This window comes from Pipra filicauda, unplaced genomic scaffold, assembly GCF_003945595.2.
Source record: "Pipra filicauda isolate LSUMZ 115617 unplaced genomic scaffold, ASM394559v2 scaffold94_size2452230_pilon, whole genome shotgun sequence".
NCBI classification, from domain to species: domain Eukaryota; kingdom Metazoa; phylum Chordata; class Aves; order Passeriformes; family Pipridae; genus Pipra; species Pipra filicauda.
The window spans coordinates 295,845-316,327 of record NW_024105142.1 but is presented as its reverse complement, the minus strand read 5'-3'; the positions used below and the strand labels follow the sequence as shown (position 1 = coordinate 316,327).

Below are 20,483 nucleotides of genomic sequence, written 5' to 3'. Positions count from 1 at the left end.
GGATAACTGAATCCTAACATCTGACAAGTTATTCTTTCATGGGCCTGACTTTTGTTTTATGAAAAATGCTTTGCATTCCTCAGGGGCATTTGAAGAGCTTACACTAAAAGTAAACAGGATTTACAACCAGCATGGTCCTCATTTGGACTATCAGATCTGTGTGATATGACATTAATATGAATGATAACAGGAGTAACAAAAAAATCACTTACTGCTTCCTATTCCTGTTAGCAATGTGAGGCCATGTAGCGTGGGGAGAGTGGGAAAGGGTCCCCTTTAGCTTTTTCAGTACAACAGTCACACAAGTTTCCATTCAGGAGGGGTTTCGTGCACTCATTCATCCAACCACATCCTGCAAAGCCTGGTGACATCCAAGGCTGCACAAAATTTGGGGCAAACCCTGTTCTGGGCAACTGTCTAGCTAAACTTCAGCAGTACTGATGGAGAGAAAGGTTTTTTGGAGTGTGTTTATTCACACAGAAGAACCTGCTCAGTCTCTAGGGAAACAAGTGGCCCTGCTTCTGTGTCGGATACCACTGGGGGAATCCTGGGTGACATTTGAGTGTGCAGGAGTGGTGCTCTAGGAGCAGGGGCACCTGGGGACTACAGCACACCTCGTACTGGTGGTGGTGCTCAGGCAGCTGAAAGCTGGTGTATTGGGACAATCTTATTTACCCTGGCTGTAATGGGGATCACAACCTTCCTCCCCGCCCCCCCCCCAAATTACACACACACAAAATATATAAACATCAGTCAACAAAACAGATTTTTTCCTAAATACAAAATAAGTGTGAAAAAGATTTGTCTTTTGTATGACATATCAATGTGGATAAGAATACCTTTGCTGTAATCTTGGAAATCTTGACCAATTCAAATGTACTTTAAATCAAACAGAATGATCAAAAATTATCTTCCTGAGTAACACTGAATACACTTGGCATCTAAAAATGTCATAGATTCAAGGGCATACCTTGGTACAGCATAGAGCAAAATGGACCAAACCTAACTCCCTGCTAAATATAATGTAAAGTACAAAATCTCAGTCTTATTTGGCTGTCAAGACAGACGTCTTCACTTTATATGTTTGAACCTTTGGCATTTAGCTGAGAAGTCATTGAGGGAAGGAAATATTTTTTTTTATGTCATATAATGTATTTAAAGTAAAATCTATAAATATAGTTTATATAGAGACATAGAAATAAATGGTGAGTAGTAATAGTAAATTAGCAATAAATCATTGAATTTGCAATTCCCTGTGTTTCTGTTTTATGTGTCACAGTAAATAACACAAGATAATTCTAGATTCCAGTTTACTCCTTGCAACAAATAGTCCTACAGTATAAAATAAACTGATTGTTTCTCTAGATAAAAAGAGTATTTTTTTCTGTTTGAAAGTCCTAACACTGTGAGGTGCTGTGAATAGGGAACAGCAGATAAAGACAGCACTTAAATGGGGGAAGCAGGACTTTTTTGAATAGTTTATTCACTCATTGATCTTTCCTTTATGTGACTTGTGTCTTTTGGGGCATGATACCAAACATTTTGTAAATTGCCTTCTTAAGCTATAGATTTGGGAAACTGAACCACAAGCATTTTGGAATGAGAAGAGGGCAGTTCTTGGTGTTTTTATTCTGATATTAGAAACCACCATGGAAGAATGTATGGAACTCTTGGACACCTTAGTTACTCTTGGTTACATTTTTAGGTAGAGTCGCTTAAAGTTTCTTTACTAAGAAACAGAAATCTGGTCAATGACACAGAGATCTTACTTTAAATAACAATATACTTGTAAAACATATGCGATATTCTGGCATTTTAACTTTGTATCTTTTGTTGTGAATCAGCTTAAACTGCTCTCAGAGCAATCAGATTGATTGCTGCAGGTTTCATCTATCATGATTGTTATAACATGGGGGTAGCACTGCTGTTAATTAAAGCTACATTACATTTTCCAGTATTATTTATATGCCTATTGGAGTAGTTTATAGATGAATAGAATAATCAATGTTCCTTTCTTATTACGTTTATACCTCCCTTAAAAAGAATTAATATGCAGGTTTTGGTTTTTTTAAACATGGGAGAAAAATGCATGTGACATTTAACCAGAATACCCTGAGGAAGTGGAAAATAAGGCAATGAATGTTCCACTACATCAAAAGTATGGTAATAGGTAGCAGTCGATTATCTAGAAATATATCATTATTTCTTAAAGCTGGCAGCCAGTGATCAGAAGACTTATCTTCTGTAACAATACTAAGTGTGAGAGAGACATATGAGCTACATCACCAATGTTTTGAAATGCTTTAACATCATTGCTGCTTCACCTCAGCGTTTGCTCTGAAGGAGATTTGCTGCTCTGTACAGCATTCAGAACTGCTGATGGACAAATTCCTGGAATGAATGGTGGTTTTGAAAATATATTCAATTCTTTATATTTATTTCTAGTCCTTAAATAATAGAAATACACTGAAGTTAATTTTAAAAGCAACTACCTGCCACTTTTGCAATGAACGTGTGTAGAGCCCTTCCCAAATCTTCGTTCACGAAACCCAGCCATGACCTGCCACTTGGTTCACATCACATTCCAGCAGCTCCTGGTGGACTCTGCTTTTCTCACTGTTCCTTGTTTGTGCCAGCCCAGTTCTACAGTATTGAGATACTTCATGAAATGCAGTACAACTTTAACCCCTGAAATTGTGTTTTGTTCTCTCTGTGATGCAGACAGAGAAGTGAACTTCAGAGCCTGTGCTGCATTACAGCTCGAAGGGCAGATTCAAAAGGAGGCAAGTGTGCTCCTGGTCCCTCCTCATGGTGCTCACCCCTCGTGGCTCAGCCTGCAGGTCCAGGCTGCACCTCAAACCATGATCTTTGCCCAGAGGAAGTTCTCTAGAGTTCACAGGGAGAACAGAGGGTATAGCAGGTCTGTGCAGTTAGGGTTACACCTTGGTGGCACGAAATTATTGGAGTTATTTCAGAATATTCATATTTTAGCTGAACAGAGAACTCACAAGGGTAAAATTGCTCCCAAGACTGATAGGAATTTCATATTCCCTCTGTATGCTTTATTTCAGTGTTATATCGTTTCTTTTTTGAGGCATTTTGTTAGTCAGAGTTTTCATTAAATGACATTTAAACCTAACTTCTCTTTATAGTTATGAGCAAAAAATGATGAAGCTTTTTGAGTGAAATACTGTTATGAATGGACATCAACAGCAACTGTGCTCATAAAGACTCAGATTTTATGGGCTTTAAGTTCATATCTGATTATTCCAGCTCTTCCTGTGTAAATATTTTAATTCGCTGTCAGTCTTGCTCAAAAAAATAATTTAGAGATTAAAAAAAAATTTTCTTAGTAGCCTTGTGGTACACTGTGGTAAAACTGAATCACAGCTTGTAGCGTGGCATATTTTAAGTGTTCAGAGAGATCAACCTCAGAAGACAATAAAGAAGTTAGAAAGAAATCAGAGTGCGTGCAACTGACAAAGCATCAGTGGGAATCCATGAATCAGCACTATATGAATTGTCCAAAAATGTTATTAAAGCTCACTAAGATATTAACTGGATGCAACAAGGGAAGGAAACTGAATACCATGTTGAAAATCATGGCAGTCAGAGCTTTTCTCACTAAATCCTTTTCATTGTTGACCAAAATAAGTAAAATAATATAATTTTTTCCCGTAAACACCAGCTAAAAGATGGGCAGACACTGTACCTCGGCTTACAAATGGTATGATGATTTGTTAATTGTATTTCGATTATAAATCAGAGCCCTGAGATGCAGAGACTGAAAAGGCTTAAATGAAAAAAATTATCTGTCATGCAATGGACAGTAATTACATCCTCCATTGCAGTAAGTTGGAGGGTCAACACCCAAAAAGTTTAGGTGCACAAGAGAATAAAAAAGAAGATAATTCAAATACTCCTCTGGCTGAAAACATTGTTACCTTGCAGGGTCACACAAATTCACTGTGTGAATTTCTCTACATGGGGTGAATTCGAAATAAAACGTGGGGAGCCCTAATCAGATTTTGGGGGAGCAGCATGACCTGCAGATTGTTGATCTTAGCTTCAGGCAAACTGGCTTGGCTAATGCACTTACCTGGAAACCTCCCACCTTTAGGCCACCATGATCCTTACAAGGTTCCTAAGGGAACCCTCACTTCTGCCATTGCTGGTCTTTTATTAATAATAATAGCAACAATAACAATTATTGTTATTGCTGTAGAAAGAGGCTCTGCAAATGCATGCAATATATGGCTTCTCCCAGGAGGAATTTACAGTCCAAGAGAGATGGCTTAAAAGTGGAAAATGGGGGATATGGTTCCCCACAAACTGTATATAGAGTTTTTGCCAATCCTTTAAAATAAACAAATTATCTTTTATCTGCTTTAGTTCATCATGATGCAAGAGAGGGCATGGTGAGTAGGAGATCAAAGGCCTTTGCTAGGGAAAGTGTTTCAGGTATGTTGGATTTCCTGATGGGAAATCCACATGGAGTGGATACTGGGAGTATCCCGGAGAAGCCTTTGCTCTGACTCATTGTAACCCTCCCTCCATTCTGCCAGCATGTGCTCTGTGCTTCCTTCTGAAAGTCTTATGTTCCCAATCAAATGTGGAGGTGCCCTTGCAGCTGCAGCCATTGCTGTCCAGCCTTGTGTGGCACCCCTGGGTATTGGCTTTGCATGTGCAGTTCAAAACACTCCTCTGACAGCCGAAAATTGATTTTTCACAAACATCAATGAGAGTTCAGCAGTTACATAAAATGGGGGTGAGAAACCCTGTGCAGAGCTGAAAGAACAGTTCTGCTCATAAGCATTTAAAAATACATGAAGAACTTCAGATTTGAGATGAATTTGCTAGAATAAGCATAACCTGTATATCCACTTAATTTTCTATACTGATTTAAGTGCTGGGACATTTTCGACCAGTTCTACCTTGTTACAGGTGATGTTTTAATTCCCAGACTGAAGACACTTCAAAAGTCCTTTCCCAGGAACTATATTTTTCATGACAAGAAGGCTGTCATCCTACTGTTAGCATGAGATGAAATGGATAAAATAAAATGAGAAGGAAAACCTGCTGATTTTGTATGCATTGTTAACTACTATTTGGACAATATCTCCATTCTTAGCATTGTATAGTCTAGTATTACAACCAGTTTCTGCATACTTAAAGAGATCCTGTGTTTGAGATGAATGGAAGTGTATAGTGGTGGTAAGACATTTTGGAAAGGAATAATGTAGAAAAGGAAGGAGAAAGGAAGAGAAAAATGAAAGATATTTTGACAGAAAATGAGAGATCGTCAATTCTTATTCTAAAAGGGGATTGCAGAGGATTAACGTAGTAAAGAGAGCTGTTTTGCAGTGTAGAAGTCACATCAGACCTTTTGGGTTAAATTTGGAATAGTTACATGCATCTTGACATGATTGTCAGCTACCACAGCTGGGTTCAAAGCTCGGTGAAACAAGCAAAGTAGTCTCATCTTTATTTTAGTATCACTATTTTGAGTGCATGTGAATATTTTTTCATGTTCATGAAAACTCCTTGGGCTGACAGCACTGAGGAAATGTCTGTGCATAGTGCAGGGTCAGAAGGAAAGGGTGGAATAGAAGGTGCACCTTTACTCACCATATATTATAGTTGATTGGTTTTTAATAAATATGTCACAGCCTAGACACGACAGAAAGACATTCAAGTTAAGGGTGTGATTGACCACGAGTTAAATTAAAGTTGAACATTACTATGAAATTACAACCATGCAAGACAACCTCTCTTCCTTCCTAAAAATCATTTCTGAGAAAGGAATGATCTGCTTTCAGACTGAGTCAACAATTTTTGGAAAGGTTTATACAACATGGTGAATGGTATGGGACTTATCTCAAGGATTTGGGAAGGCTTTCATGTATCCATTCTGTTCTAGTCTTTGGAAAGTAGTCTATTCTAGGTCGAAGTCAGGAGATATATTTTGCATTATCGTATTATTCTTTTATTACTATCAGCTCCAGTGGCAGAGAAGTCTTATGTAACACTTAGAAACTTTCTCTTGTATAAACCAATTATTTGTAGCTCTCTACAAGAGCTGAAATAAAAGTAAGGAAACATTGCATACTGAGTCCTGTGAGAGCACTTTATAATATCTTTGGCAAATGAAGCACTCATTTGGCTTTTTCAAATAATAGAAATTTCAAAAAACTGAAGAAAAAAGCCTTTCTTCCACCTTCTGGGATAGTTACTTAGAGTAAATTAAAATCAGGGCTGTAAGCAGATCATGCTGGTAATTTAATTCTGTGGAGATTACCACTTTTATGTATAATAAAACAATGTATGAAAATTTGAAGCCATAATCCTTAGGCAGCCCTTTCATCTGTTCATTCAAACGGAAGCTCTTTGCCTGTGAGTGAATCGCTGCTGAATGTAGCAACTGAAATTCCTCAGTATTAGAAAGATCCCAGTAGAAGCTCCAAAAGAGGGCAACAAACTCAGCAGTGCAAGTCCAGTACTTGGCACTGGAAAAGGAAAGGAAAAAAAAACCAAAAGCTTTAGAGGATTTTCAGGAGAGGGTGACTACAGTTCCTACTGAAAAAAAACCCAAAAGCTTTAGAGGATTTTCAGGAGAGGGTGACCACAGTTCCTACTGAAATGTATGGGACAATAGTGGTGATGACTGTTTATAAACCCCAATCATCTCTTCAAATATAGTCTGTACCAGATCCTTGTCATCTAGGAGGCAAACACAAAGTCTGACCAAAGCAAACATATTCAATTAGAGTAAGTTTTCATGGAAGTGTAGTGCAAAGTGTCTTGACAGATTTTATTCCAGTTTTGTAGAAACCATCTTTAGTCACAATTTTCAGTACAAGTGAATATTCTGATACAAAGATACAGAGGAATTAAAAGGTTATGGTTTAAGAACTGGGTTTAACTTCTCTGTTGTTATTTTTGCCATGAACTTATTGCAAGTTGCATTGCAAAATTTCTTTTGGAAAATGTTCTATTTTAAGAGGAAACACCAGGATTTTATTTTTTGGCTTCAATTTTAAGTAGAAAATACAGCAATAGCAATTGAAAGACTTCTTTTGTTATACACCCAGCTACCTCAACATTAAAGCTGCAATTTTGACTTAGCTGGAGCTGAAATATATGAACATTATTGGGTATGTCCTTGAGCTCTGAAGAAGGAGGTCTGCAATGAGAACAAGTGCGGGGCCTTTGGAGAATGTGGCAGCCTGCAGAAAGGCATGTCTATGCGTTGACCTGTCTGTTGTGAAAATAGGGAAGAAAGCCAATCATTCCCAATTCTGCAGACATTCTGACAGCTAAAGTAGGCATTAACAATTTGCAACACATGGCATGGGGGATGAAAGTCTCTGAGCTCTACAGCTGAGAGTTTCCTGGCTGAAATGAAGTAGCAGTTGAAAGTATTTCAGAGAAAAATTTATTTTATAATCCATCATGCAGGGGCAAAATGGATAACAGTACCGAAAAATGATGTCACAACTCAAAAATAGTACCTGTTCTGGCTTGAAGTCTCAATAATTCTGAGTTTTTTTGGCCTGAGTTGGGAATAGGAGCAGGAAGATTTGCACAGCCAGGTCTTTAGGCAATGAGAACTGTTGTTTCCTTAAAGGACTTAAATTGAGTTCTTTTGAGATCTCCTTTGCAGTGTTAAAAAGCTGTTGGTTTTCTTGCTTAGACCTTCAGAGGAAGGGAAGATTATTTGTATGAATAATTCTGAACTGGAATAAATTGAGACAGAGAAGTAGCAGATGAATATTTTCAACTGTTGCTATTACAATTTACATGCATTAAAGATGTAGTCAGGTATATTTGGAGGGACATCAAGTTCCTTTAAAATGGAAAACAGAGTCAAAAACATACAAAAGAATGCCATTCCTTAGAAAAATTGAACAACTGAGAGAAGAAAATATGTATTTGAATTTTGATTATTTTTCAATAATTCTGTGTAATTGTTATGGCAGCAAAGCCAATTAAGCAGGTTAAGTGAAATTGTATGATAAAAGTGAAAACAATTTTTACTTTAATTTTGGAGACAGAAAGTAAAATTATCTTTACCAGTGTGAATCTGTGAAACTGTTTTCTTCACTATTTACTCTGCTTGCTTTTGATTTGATTTCAACCAATAAAATAATTCTTAGACATGTACTCTCTGTTGACATAGTCATGCTAAGTGTTGAACATAATGGTTAAAACAAGAGTAATTTCATTATCTTTTTGTAGTTGTGGTTAATAATAATAATAAACCATTCTGTGGGAAGAAAAGATCTGGGGAGATACCTGATGACAACAAGGAAAGACTGTGACGTGCCTAGATTGACTCCATTAGTTTTGATTTTGCAGGTTGGGTTTACTAAAGGTATTAATGTCTTGCCTTCAGTGTCTTTATACTGGCATTCCCTTTTCACATACATTTAGCTTACGGAATTCCAATTGAAATAAAAAAATAATTAAACCTTGGACTGACACCGGTGAAAAGCGCTGCTTTTTGTAGGGGTCATTTGTACCTATGGCTGGTTTTCATTGGGTCCCACTGCTATCAGTGATGTTCAACTGAGAGCAATTTGGTATCTGCTGCTGTTGTTGTCACAGTATTTGCGTCATTGCGGTGTCTGCCAGACTCCTTCTCTCTTTCCTTGACATTGTCCGTCTGTGGGAACTCACGGCTGGGAGACTCCGGTCCCGGCAGACCTGCCGCAGGGGGGATGGTTAATCAGGGGCTGGGAGTCCCCCCAGCCCGTTCCCTGTTACTGACATGGAAGTAATGCGTGTACAAGAGCACTGCTGTGATCCTGCTCAGTCACTGGACAGAAATTGTAATAATTGGGTGGCGAGGCCGGAGCTGGCGCGAGGTGTGACGGCAGAGACAAAGGGGACAGGAAATCACCATACGGCGTCATATGCTCCTTCTCAACCTTAACTCTGATTGCAGCTGTCAGCGTGCCATTATGGTTCTTCAACGTGCTGTTTTATTCAGCTCAGTGTGGGGGAGATATTTTTTTGAAACTGAAACAATGCTGGAAAATGATTGGCATAAGGTTACCTTTAGGCACGCTGCAGTTCCTGAGACTGTTGCATAAGAAACAGCAGTATTAACTTACTGAAAAGGGGATTTTTGATTTAGTTAAAATCTGTATTTTTCATCCATGTCATGTTTTAACTCTGCAGTGAGTTAGAAGCGCTGGAGATACAGCTGAGAGAACATATTCCATTAACTCTACTTTCTTAAGATCTATAACAAGTATTCTGTTTTTCTTTCATCTATTTACTCTCTTTTAATGCCATACTTATATTTTTTTACAGCATTAAGGATGGTTTGAAATGCATTAGGATAAAATGTTAAAATAGTACTACAGTAGAAAAAAAATATATTGATGATAACAAAAGACACACCATTCTCATGACCAGTGAGAACTGGCATCACAATTATTTCCTATGACCAGTGAGAACTGGCATCACAATTATTTCCTATGCTCTTTTACTGAAAACATTGTTTTTTGGAGGTATAAAAACCTGCATTGCTCAGGACTGAGAGAAAATAATTTTTTGTCTGTATGTAGAACTCCATGGTTGAACTCTTCTTGCTTTAATTTAAACCAAGCTCTTCTGAGTAATTATGTTTATTATTCTTCAAAGTTTATGTTATTTATTGTGTATTTTTTAGCCTTTAGTAGGGTTACTATTAGCTTAGACTTAGAAAGAGAAACTCTATTGATTTTGGACACATAGTTAATAAATTAGTAGTTTTATGGCTATGCTAATGATTTTAGTATATATGTACTTTAGCTGAACTTTTTTATGTTGCACATTCTTCTAAACTGAAAAGTTGTCTTGATTTTTTCTCCTTCATGAATTTATAAAACAAACAGAAATATGTAGTGTTAAGCAACAGTGAATTAATATATTGAATATATTGAATATATATATAACATATATAACTCTGTATACATATATAATATATCTCAATCATGTTTTAAAAATCATTTTAATAACATTACACCAAAATAATCATAGGTTCATGGTGACTCATTTTGTATGTTCACATAAAAACATGTTCTGAGCATGGTGATGCTTTAGCTGTATCTGAAGAGACTGCCCATGCCAACAATCCTGATGTCTGCAGAAGGGGATGGAGTTTATAATGTGTGTGTGAATAGGGACTGAACCAGAAATCCTCCTTCCAAGTTCTAACAACGTCCCTTCCTGGTTCTAACAAGCAGATCCAACAGCTTCCATCTGGTGTTAGAGAGGATTGTTCTTTAGGTGGTTCTTACAGGCAGTACTATATATATATTTGAATATACTATATACATATATATATATATTTATATATATATACACTATATATATATATTCAGGATAACCGTATCTGGAACTTTTATCGATATTCATTTGAGAGATTTGTGGTGTTTCGCTGCATGTGGCATAAAAGCAGAAATTCTCTTCAATTATGAGATATTTAGCTATTAGATAATTACAGATAATTGCATGGGCAAGTTCTATGAACTGAAGTGTTACTGTAACATCTAAAATCTACAAATCGGGCAACAATTATGTTTGGAGTTATTATTTCAAGTATAATTACCATGAGATTGGCAGTGCACGTGCTTAATGGGTAATCACTGGAATTTGACTTCACAGTTGCACTTCCCCCTGGTTGTAAAGTTCTTTGTCACAACATTTAAATGTAAAGATAACATAAATTGACCTCCACGTGTGTTATACTAAAACTGCAGTACTAGCTCCTTAATGTTCTAAACCCGTAGTTTCATGGGGGAAACAGGGAAGGGACAGTGTGCTGTGAATGGGGAAGAAGTGAAGCAACCCTTCAACAGATACCAGATATTGGCATAACTCTTTTCCATAGCTGTCCAAAAGAACCCTTTTATATCTATTAAAGCTAGTTTGCAACCAGCTAAAATTCTGCAGAGACCAAAGGCTTTCAAAATGTCCTCACGTGATTTACTGCCTTCCTCCCATTGCAAGGAAGTTTCATTAGGAAGATTTCATTAATAAAATTTCATACAGTAGAGAAGAATCTGGAATTCATTCTTGGGTTCCACTTGAACAAAGCTTCTTTTTATTTTTAATATTGTTTATATATTTTTTACCAAACTTCCAAGTTATTAAAGAGTATATTTGCTTTTGTTTGTTCGTTTCATTATTTCTCAGGTTTTACCTGGCGAGATGATTATACTCAGCATGTTATTGGTCAGGAACTCTCAACCATTCACAAAATCCACAGCAGACGCCCCGATGTATTTGCATCTGAAGGATCTGATTCAGGAAGGTAAGTCTTCTATGGTGGTTTTGCCTGGTAGGGTTTTGGAAGGGTTTCCAAATGATAAGGAATACACTGGAACAGAAGTGGAATTAAAAACCTCACTAAAACCACTATTTGTATGATAAAGGGAAAATACTCATACAGTACACTGAACACTTCAGTGTTCAGTGTACAGAATGAATTAAAACCATGAATCTTGTTTTTCTGATTATCATCAAGTTAAGAAAATACACTTTCTGTCTTTAATTAAGGTGTCAGAATTCAAAACATCAGGCCTTGCACTCAATTTATGCATTTTCTAGTGTCAATTCAGCCATCTCTACTTATGACCTGCTTAAAAAGGCAGACTTATACAGTAGCTCACCCACAGGAGACATTTTATTCTGGACTAAGTATTGAGTGACATTCTGAGCAACTGATTATATTTTCAAAGTCATATTCTTCCAAAACATAGCTATAATTGATCTGATGTCTGTAGATTCCCGGTGGTAGTTACAAAATTTTTCCAGGAAGGAGAGATTCATGCAAGTTCCCATGACAGAAAATAGTGTTGGGATATGACTTGAAAGGTATTGAGGGATGACTTTGTAGTTATTGATTGCAAGAGACACATCTGTAATTTTGTAAAATTATATGGTTGTAGAACCTGTAGTTATATATACAGTTATATATATATTCATATACAGTTACACATATAAAAATACTCTTTTACCTGGTCTGTTCTGTCCTACAGGCTTTTAAGGTTTTGGAAGGGTTTCCAAATGATAAGGAATAGACTGCAACCCAACTACACAAACCCCAGAAGGAAATTTTAGGAACATTTAAAATGGCAAATTTTGCTTTCTCTTGCATGATTTTAAGAACTACAATCTCAAAAGTAGTGAAATTGAAAGAAAGTGCTTTTTGTTAAAAAACCCTCCTCATGGTGGGGTAGAATTTGAGCTTCTAGCCTTGATGGGCTTCAGATCTTCATATACTGCAGTATGTGGTTTGCATATACTGCAGAACCATTTCTTTTCTATATTGCTCTTTTATGGAAATAAAAATGCTGCATAATTGATATTGCCCAGTGGCTTTGACTGTGTTTGCTTCATTTTGTTTTGATTTAATTCAATATTCTACCCTGTATTTCACATGTCTGCTGATTCAAAAGCATCCCTTAAAATCGCAGCATCATATATTTCAGAAGTGCAGTAAGGTAGAAACTTAACTTTCAAAGATGATAGTGATCTATAGATTATCATTAATGTGATAACAACATGTGTTTGAATCTGTAAACATTTTCACTGCTTAGAAATGGTACACAGTGCCATTACAGAATGGATTACTCTCTGTACATAGTATCAGAAATGATTTTCACTATCTTCTGGGGATACTTTTTTAGAATGAGTCAACCTAAAACTTTTATTTGTGAGAATAGGACAAAATAGGCCAGATTTCCATGAGATTAAGACTGTATTCTGCAGTGTTCCAGATTCACAGTTATATAAAAATAAAAAGTATAAGCAGATACAAGAAATTATTTAGGTTTCAGATTGAAAACTTTTAGGAGTTCCTGTTGTAATCAGGTTTGAGATGTTTCGCATTTTTAACTAGAACTATATGTTAAAAAATAATCCATTTTGTGTATTGACAGTTCAGGAACATCAGAATTTCAAATGTGTTCACATATAGCACTTTCTATTGTGGATAGATTTTCTGCAGTTACCAAGCTGTGCTTCTGAAAGCATTATCTTATGTGCCAACAGTTTAAAGCATTAATTGATTTTTCTGGTTGTCCATTTGCAAAGTATTCTGTAGGTCAGAGAACAGTAGGAAATTTGGTCTCTTGTAGATTCTGATCAAGTGTGTTCTATGTTTGGTCTGCTCAGTGTGATTGCTAAAATCTTATGAGAGAATAATTAAATAATTTAAAAAGCAACTTAATGTAGGTATCTAATTATCAAAGAAACATTATGGCAGGAAGACCTTTTATTAAGGGTAACGTGTGTAATAAGACAATATGAAGTCATACTAATGAGTCATTAATCCCCACAGAGCTGGTGAGAGCAAGAAAATAGACTCAGACACTTGAAAGGTAAATTGACTTAGGCTAAATTAGTGCATATGAAATCTGATGAAACAGAAGACATGGATTTCATCTCAAAAAAATGCTGAAAGTGGGAGTTTGATTTCAAGATGAAAGTTCTTTCTTTGTTGGCTAACTGGAGTGTACGTGGTATTTCCTGGGTCCTTATTAAATTTCAAAAAACCCTCTCTTGAAAGAGTATCAAGATAAAGGAAAAAAGTCCATTCTGCACTCAGGGAATAGATGTCAGTTGTGTTCATTGGTGCAATTAGGCAAAACCACAAACGTTTCCAGCAAACTTCAATGTATGAAATGGGGTATAGCATTATTTCTATAATAAAACCATCATTAAGTCAGTAATAAGATTCTCTCAGCACTTAAAAGGGAGAAATTTATTCTAAAAAATGTGATATCTATTAATGGTGAACATTCTAGAAATAGCTGAGGTACAGTAATTTAGATATCTCCACACAAAAGCTTCCAAAGTGCTGAGTTTTGTAGGAAATATTCTGTGGAAAAATAATTCGATATGCTATTGCCTTTTTACTCTAAAGTTCATTGTATGCGAAGTAATTTTTCAGAACAAATTAAAACTGAAAATACTTCCAAAAAAATGCACAAGAACTCATCTGTCATTTCTCCTACTCACCAAGTGCTTTTATATATTTGTGTTTCATCCATTTTCCAATATCACTCTGTCAAATTTAAAAGAAATATTTTAATTCGCTTGCAATAATAGCTCACTTAATGCATTTCATTTCTGCATTAACAAGGTGAACTATAAAAATTTTTTAAAATCTTTCATATGTATTCATAGGATCCTAATAAAGTTGTCATCAAATGAAGCTTAAAGCTTTGTAGTCTTTTACATTTTAATTGTTTAAATGTTTATAGCATAAAATATGATATCTAGTGTGGAATGTAAACATGAGTGGAATTACTGTCTCCATAAGAAAAATGAGAAATCTTAGAGCTCAGATTTTGCTTTTACCACCAGTGACAGTGATTATATACTGTAAATAAGGGTTGGAAAAGCCAACCTAAATGCTGTCTTTTGTCTGTGCATTCAGTTCCCGTTAGCTCCAGTGGAAATCCTTGGGGCAGAATTCAGTCTGTTTTTTTCATTTTCCCTTTCTTTTCAAAGTTAGTGAAGAAAGGAGAAGATAGGTGTTGGAATTAATCAGTGAATGAAAGATGAGTGTTGGAAAGTGGGATCCCTTCTATGAAGAGAGGCTCTTTGGATTAGTTCATCTCTGCTGAAGCAGAAAGCAATCCTGCCCAGCTCTTTCTAGAACTGCAGAATAGTTTTAGTCTGGCTTTAAGTTGAAAAGGAGGTGGATAATGTTACCTGCATATCCACCCTCCATCATAAGGCAGAATTTAGAGCCCTGAAATAAGAGAAAAACGCAAACAGCATAGGAAGGAAGAAGGACTTACAATAAATTATCTCAAGTTTGCTACAGTGCTGTGCAGTAACCTTTTTTTCCCCTAGAGTTTCTGTGCCTGATGGGAACCTGCTTGTTTTACACTGAAGTGTAGAGGGGGAAGTAGAGGGTTTTCTGGTATTTTGGTGAGCAACCCTGTGAGCACTGTTGGTTGCAAAGCCACCACAGTAAATTAGATTATTAATTACATTTATTGGCATTACATTAGTAGGGACACACGTTTGATACAACTGTGAGCATGGAAGGAAGTCTGTTACTTTGTGCATAAAGTACTGTAATTAAACCCGAGATTTGGAAAATGATCTAACAGTGCTCTCTCAGGCTGTGCCCCTACATAAACACCGAGGGTTGGGCTGCTAAAATAAGATTTTATTTACAGTGACAGAGAGATGTTGGAAGTCAAATTCCTTCACTGAGTAGGAAAGCCTTTCCACCTGGGATTGTTCTTTATTGGAGAAGTGGGGGGGAATGTGGGTAGGAAATGGTGACACTAAAAAGCTGATTTCCCTCAAAACAATGCATCACTCACAAGGGAGGAAGTGAGCTGGGAACCCTCTCTCTGCTTTCTTCCACAAGGAATGAAATAGTTACTGATGCTGACATTTAAATTATCGTCATCATTGACACGTTGTTGAGATAGATGAGGACAGCTGGTAATAATTCAGATTCATCGCACACAGCACTCTGAATCCCATATAAACACCCCTGCACTGCCATGATTTAATCAAACTTTTAGCCTTCCTTTGCAAACGTCACCAAGATCTGTCTAAACCACTCAGAAAACACCACTATTCTGTGAATCCCAGGCACATGAGAAGATCAGAAGAAATACTTGTTCCGTCTCATTATTCTCTTTTCAAGCCCTTTGCTGGAACTGACTTGCTCTGTTATTTCTGCATAGCCAATAGTCTCCTTGTATTCTGTAAATTGGTGCAAGGCCAAATTGGTGTTGAATCTCATCATCATCCAGCAATTTTTTTAAATCTTAGAACCATCTCATATTTCTTTGGGGTGCAATTTATTCATGTGTACTTTCTTTTTACAAGCGTTTTCTTTTTGCAAGCGTTTTCTTTTCTTTTCTTCTGAATGTATCTTTGCCTTGATGTGGCATTTTATTTGATTTACTGTAGAATCATTAGCTTTGATTCATTCCAGAAATTGTTAATAGCACAAGATTTTTTGACTACTTTTGCTGAAACAGTGAATCTTCTATACTTTCGTGGTTGATAAGCTTTTGAGTGACTTTTTTGTTAAGTATTGGACTAACTTCAGTGGTTTGCAGTGGCTTTTTAATTGGCCAGTTTGTATGTTGGACAGGCTGGTAACTTTCTTTTGCTTGCTTTTGCTGTGCAGGACTTTTGGACATAACGCAGATAATGAAAGAAATTATGATGGGGAAAATGATGTGAACTTGGCCAAGTCTCTTCAGCAATACCTTAAATATCTTGGTATTCTTTCCCAGTCTGCATCTACAAATCTGTATCCAAGGAAGACAAGTGACAAAGCTTCTGTCAAGGTAGTATTTTTAATGTGGTTCCTATATTCTGTGATCTTGGCTTCCTTCTTCTCTGAGTTCTTATTTTTCAAATTTCCCCTCTGTCTCAAGACCAGATTTTTTTACTGCCTCCTCCAATTAATTATCATAACTGCACTAACCAAGTTCTCTCAAAATGAGTCACCTTCAGCATTGTAAATGCTTCAGCTTTTCAAACCTGGAGCATTTTACCTTAATGAGGGATGAATTGAATATGATGAAGAAGGAAGAGTGGGATAAAGGTGGTAACATCTTCACTGGCTGATCTGAAAGCTCTAGGATAAAAAATCAGGTGAAGAAAATAAAGTGGCAAAGCCAAACTGCCATTTTATTCCAGGGACTAACTCAGAGTCATGGAACTACTGCAGTGTATCTGCAACAGCACCTCCTGACAACAGCACCAGCTGTAGCAACCATTTAGTCATGGTTATTATTCTTGTCGGAAGCACAAGTTTCACTGTTTCCAGTTTCACTGACTGACACATATAGCACTTATGATTTATGGTGTATGTCATTAGGTGCTCAGCTGGGGCAACAGCCCTTGCAGGCAGCAGCAAGGCAGCTTTGAGGAGGGAGCAGGGACCACCTTCATGCTACCTTTCCTCCACTCTCTCCTCATGGGCGCTGGCTGCTCTGTTTTGAATCACTGGCTTTCAGAGACAAGAAAACTTGCTCAAGAAGTATTTCAGTGGGTCTGGTGCTGTCATGCAAGTTCATAAATAATCCATATGGCTGAGACCTTCTGTGGGGAAGCCTGCTGTGATAACACCACCCACCAACCTTATCGAGTGTTGCCATGGAGATGGGTACTCTGAAGCCTGGGGGAGTGGGATAAAGAGGAGAAAATCTGGAAATGAGGCACGTATAGGAGCAAACTGTACACTTGTATTTACTAAGGAGCGTTTTAAAACAACAGACATTGAGTCAGATGTGTTACCTGCAATTTAAAATAAAATGGAAAGGAAAATTATCATAAAAATTAGCAATCAATCATGAATTTTAAATGATCCTGGAGATGTTTCCCAATGCTCTGCAAATAAAGTGCAACTGCTCTTCTTTAAAAGCAAGAGGGACATGGTATTTTTATCTTGATTCATTGTTTCATTAATGGTTAACATTTAAACAAAAGAGAAACCAGGGTTTTTGCTACTCCAGGAAGAAGCAAAACCCTATAAAATTTAACAATTTGAAAGGAGAGGGAAGGAAAGTAATTGCTTCAGATGCCTTTGATATGGTTGTACCACTTGAAATTGAAAATGACTACCATATGCACTTTAATTGCATGCTTCACCAAAATATTGGTACCTTATTTTGTATTTAATATATAGAAAAATTAAAGCTCTGCGTTAAATAATTGTAGCAAGATCTCAACATTTAAACTTTCTGGCCTTTTCTGATTAAAAATAAGGACAAGACAGAAGTACTTTACCCTACTTAAACTTAGAATTGCAACTTTTGGGCCTTTGCCCTTCTTAAAAATAATTTTCTTTCAAGTATATATTTACCTCTTCATTCCTGCTGTCAGGGAATAGGAGATGTAACACTACTCTGGTTGCTTTGATACCTTACCTGCTATGAAGGACAGCTGAATCTTGCAGAAATTTAATGTTTCTAGCAGGCTTCCTGAGTGGATTCTGATTTATTCCAAACCTGATATCAGAGGTCTCTGGCCAAGAAAAACAAAGGAAGATAAAAGACAAAGAGGTTTTAAAATATTTCTTAAACTCTGAAAGTGCTATTTTATACTTAATTATAAATATATTTAGTCAGACTGTTTTACAAACTTTCAGTCTTTAGTTGCCCTACTGTCTTCAGTAGGGCATGTATTATCAGAACAAAGTTACCAAGTAGATACTACATAAACAGCTATGCACAAAGTCGTAAAATAAGACATCACAAAACCTAGAGCAGGTAACTCTTTTCCTATTTCCCTTATCCAAACAACTGTCAGCTTGAGGCTTGATACAACAGTGACAGAAATAACACCAGTAAACTTAAATCATGTGATTGACCAAAATTCCTATAATGTCTACCATTTATTGCAAGAGCTTCTTTGAGTGATTTTTGAAGCACTTGAAGTTTATCACTAACTTAAAATTTTTTGTCAGTATTTAGGCAGTATCTACTGCAGGCTGTAATATAGCGGGCCGATAATGACTCTGCCAGGGGATAAATAGCAAATCAGAAGCTTTGATGGGTCTGTTTCCTGAGGATTATAGTTGTAAAGAACATTTCACTTTAGTTCATCTGAAAAGAGTTGTTCAGAAAATGGGCACTTGGTGGCATTTGTTACTTAAGCATTAGCTAGTGGGGTTTTGTGTTCGATTTTCTTGGTTTCCCCCCATACACACACACACACACTCAGGCTGTATGAAAGTTTTACCACTCACAAAATGCTGTGTTATCAGTCTTTATGATGCCTTTATACCAAAACCGGATATATCATGGAAAATAACACACAGCCAGGCACATACTTGTAATGAGGAAGCTTGGTTTATCTTAGCTACAGAGGCAAGAAATGCATATGCTTCAAGTTATATGTGAATTCCCCTGCGCTTCTCCCCTCCGGTTAGAACAAACCCCTCTCACACCAAAACACCCAAACCCCTGAAAAAAACACTATACTGTTGACATTCCTACAGAAACTGAGGAGCAGGGTTTTGTTGGGTTTGAAGGGACAGCAGGTAGCTGGTGTTGCTGAAGCTCATCAGCTGTGAAGGGGAGCTCGCTGGCTTTGCTGCTGCTGCTGCTGCTCTGTGTGAGCACTGGCATAGCAGGGCCACAGCAGGAGCCCTGAGGAAATTTTTAAATAAAGGAGACACTAGAAGAGAAAAATACCTTTATCCACAGTGACTGTTGCAACAAAGCAAAACAGAGAGGCAGCAAAAACGAACAGTGTGGAAACAAATACCCCTGGTGTCTACTTTTCACCAACCGTTAGCCAAGGCAGCAAGGAATGTTCTTACAATGTGGTTTTTTTAGAAGTTTAAATGCCTGCACTCAAATAGTTACAGGAGATTTCAATTATGCTGTTTTAACCTGACCAAGAAAATTTTTTAGTCATCACAGAAAGAAAAGTTATGTGAAATGTGATCCAAATGTACTTAAAGGTCTCGAAATCAGAAGAAAATAAAAACACCTGGAATTGCTGGTTTTTCTGCGAACAATCTATATTTTGTACATATTCTCTTTACCTTCTGGTAGCCTGACTTGTGACTTTTTTAATGCCTCAGACAACTGCTGCGATAACACAGGGCTCATTTCAGACATGGCGCAACATCAGAGAGCAATTGTGGCCACCACTCCACATGGCTGGGCACGCTCTTCCTCACATATTTGATCTCCCAGCTCCACTCTGTGACTGGATACTCCTTTGGCTCCTCCAGAACACCTTCTAGACAGGCTGCAGGAATAAGGAAGTTGCCACCACACTTGTGCTAGGGCTGCATTTCTTGTTGCGGGGGGCCTCTATTTTATGGTTTGGGTTTTAAGGCTGGAAGAGTCACGGAACTGCTTTTACTCCTTCCCCCTGCCCTGGCCTCTGAGGTCTTCAGCCATGGTGGGTCCTACATGCTGCTAACATCTTCATCAGGACTGTGTGCCATTGAGGCCCCAGCATGTACTGTGGGGAGAAAGGGAAAATTATTTCTGAGTCATTAGGGACTTTCATGAAATTTCTGTTATTTCTGTTTGTTTGTTTTTTAACTACAATCATTTTCAAGATAGACTTTTTGTATGGGTATTGTGATTGCAGAAATCTTCAACTCCTATAAATATTAAAGCAAAGATTTTCTGGGGAAAAAAACCAGAATTTTTACATTAAAGAAGTTGCTGATAAAGTTAAAGGTCTTTGAAAAACCATGAAGGGGAAAAGAAACAGGTGAAGTGACTGGACAGTGCCAGATGGTTTTGGCTCAGCAGTGTAGTGGTACTGAGAGGGGAGAAGGTGCTAGTAAAAACTCATATAAATTATATAAAATAAAAATTCATATCTTCGCTGGGTTGAAAATCAATTGTTTGAATCTTTGTAATTGATCTCCTGAAAGAACCAAGAAGTGTGATAATTATTTAAAAGGATTATTATTTATTTTAGGGAGTCTGAGTGCACAAGTGCTCAAAGATGTACTCTGAACTTAT

The 20,483-nt window shown here is 37.1% G+C and overlaps 1 protein-coding gene across 1 annotated transcript in view; it reads left to right on the top strand.

Annotated features, from left to right (window-relative positions):
• LOC113987717 (receptor-type tyrosine-protein phosphatase N2-like) overlaps positions 1–20,483 on the top strand; it is a 338,497-nt gene that overhangs the window by 144,895 nt on the left and 173,119 nt on the right. Inside the window, exons 4-5 of the mRNA XM_027720726.2 lie at positions 11,188–11,305; positions 16,166–16,328. Coding sequence (XP_027576527.2) covers positions 11,188–11,305; positions 16,166–16,328 — 281 coding nt within the window. The remainder of the gene's footprint in view (positions 1–11,187; positions 11,306–16,165; positions 16,329–20,483) is intronic.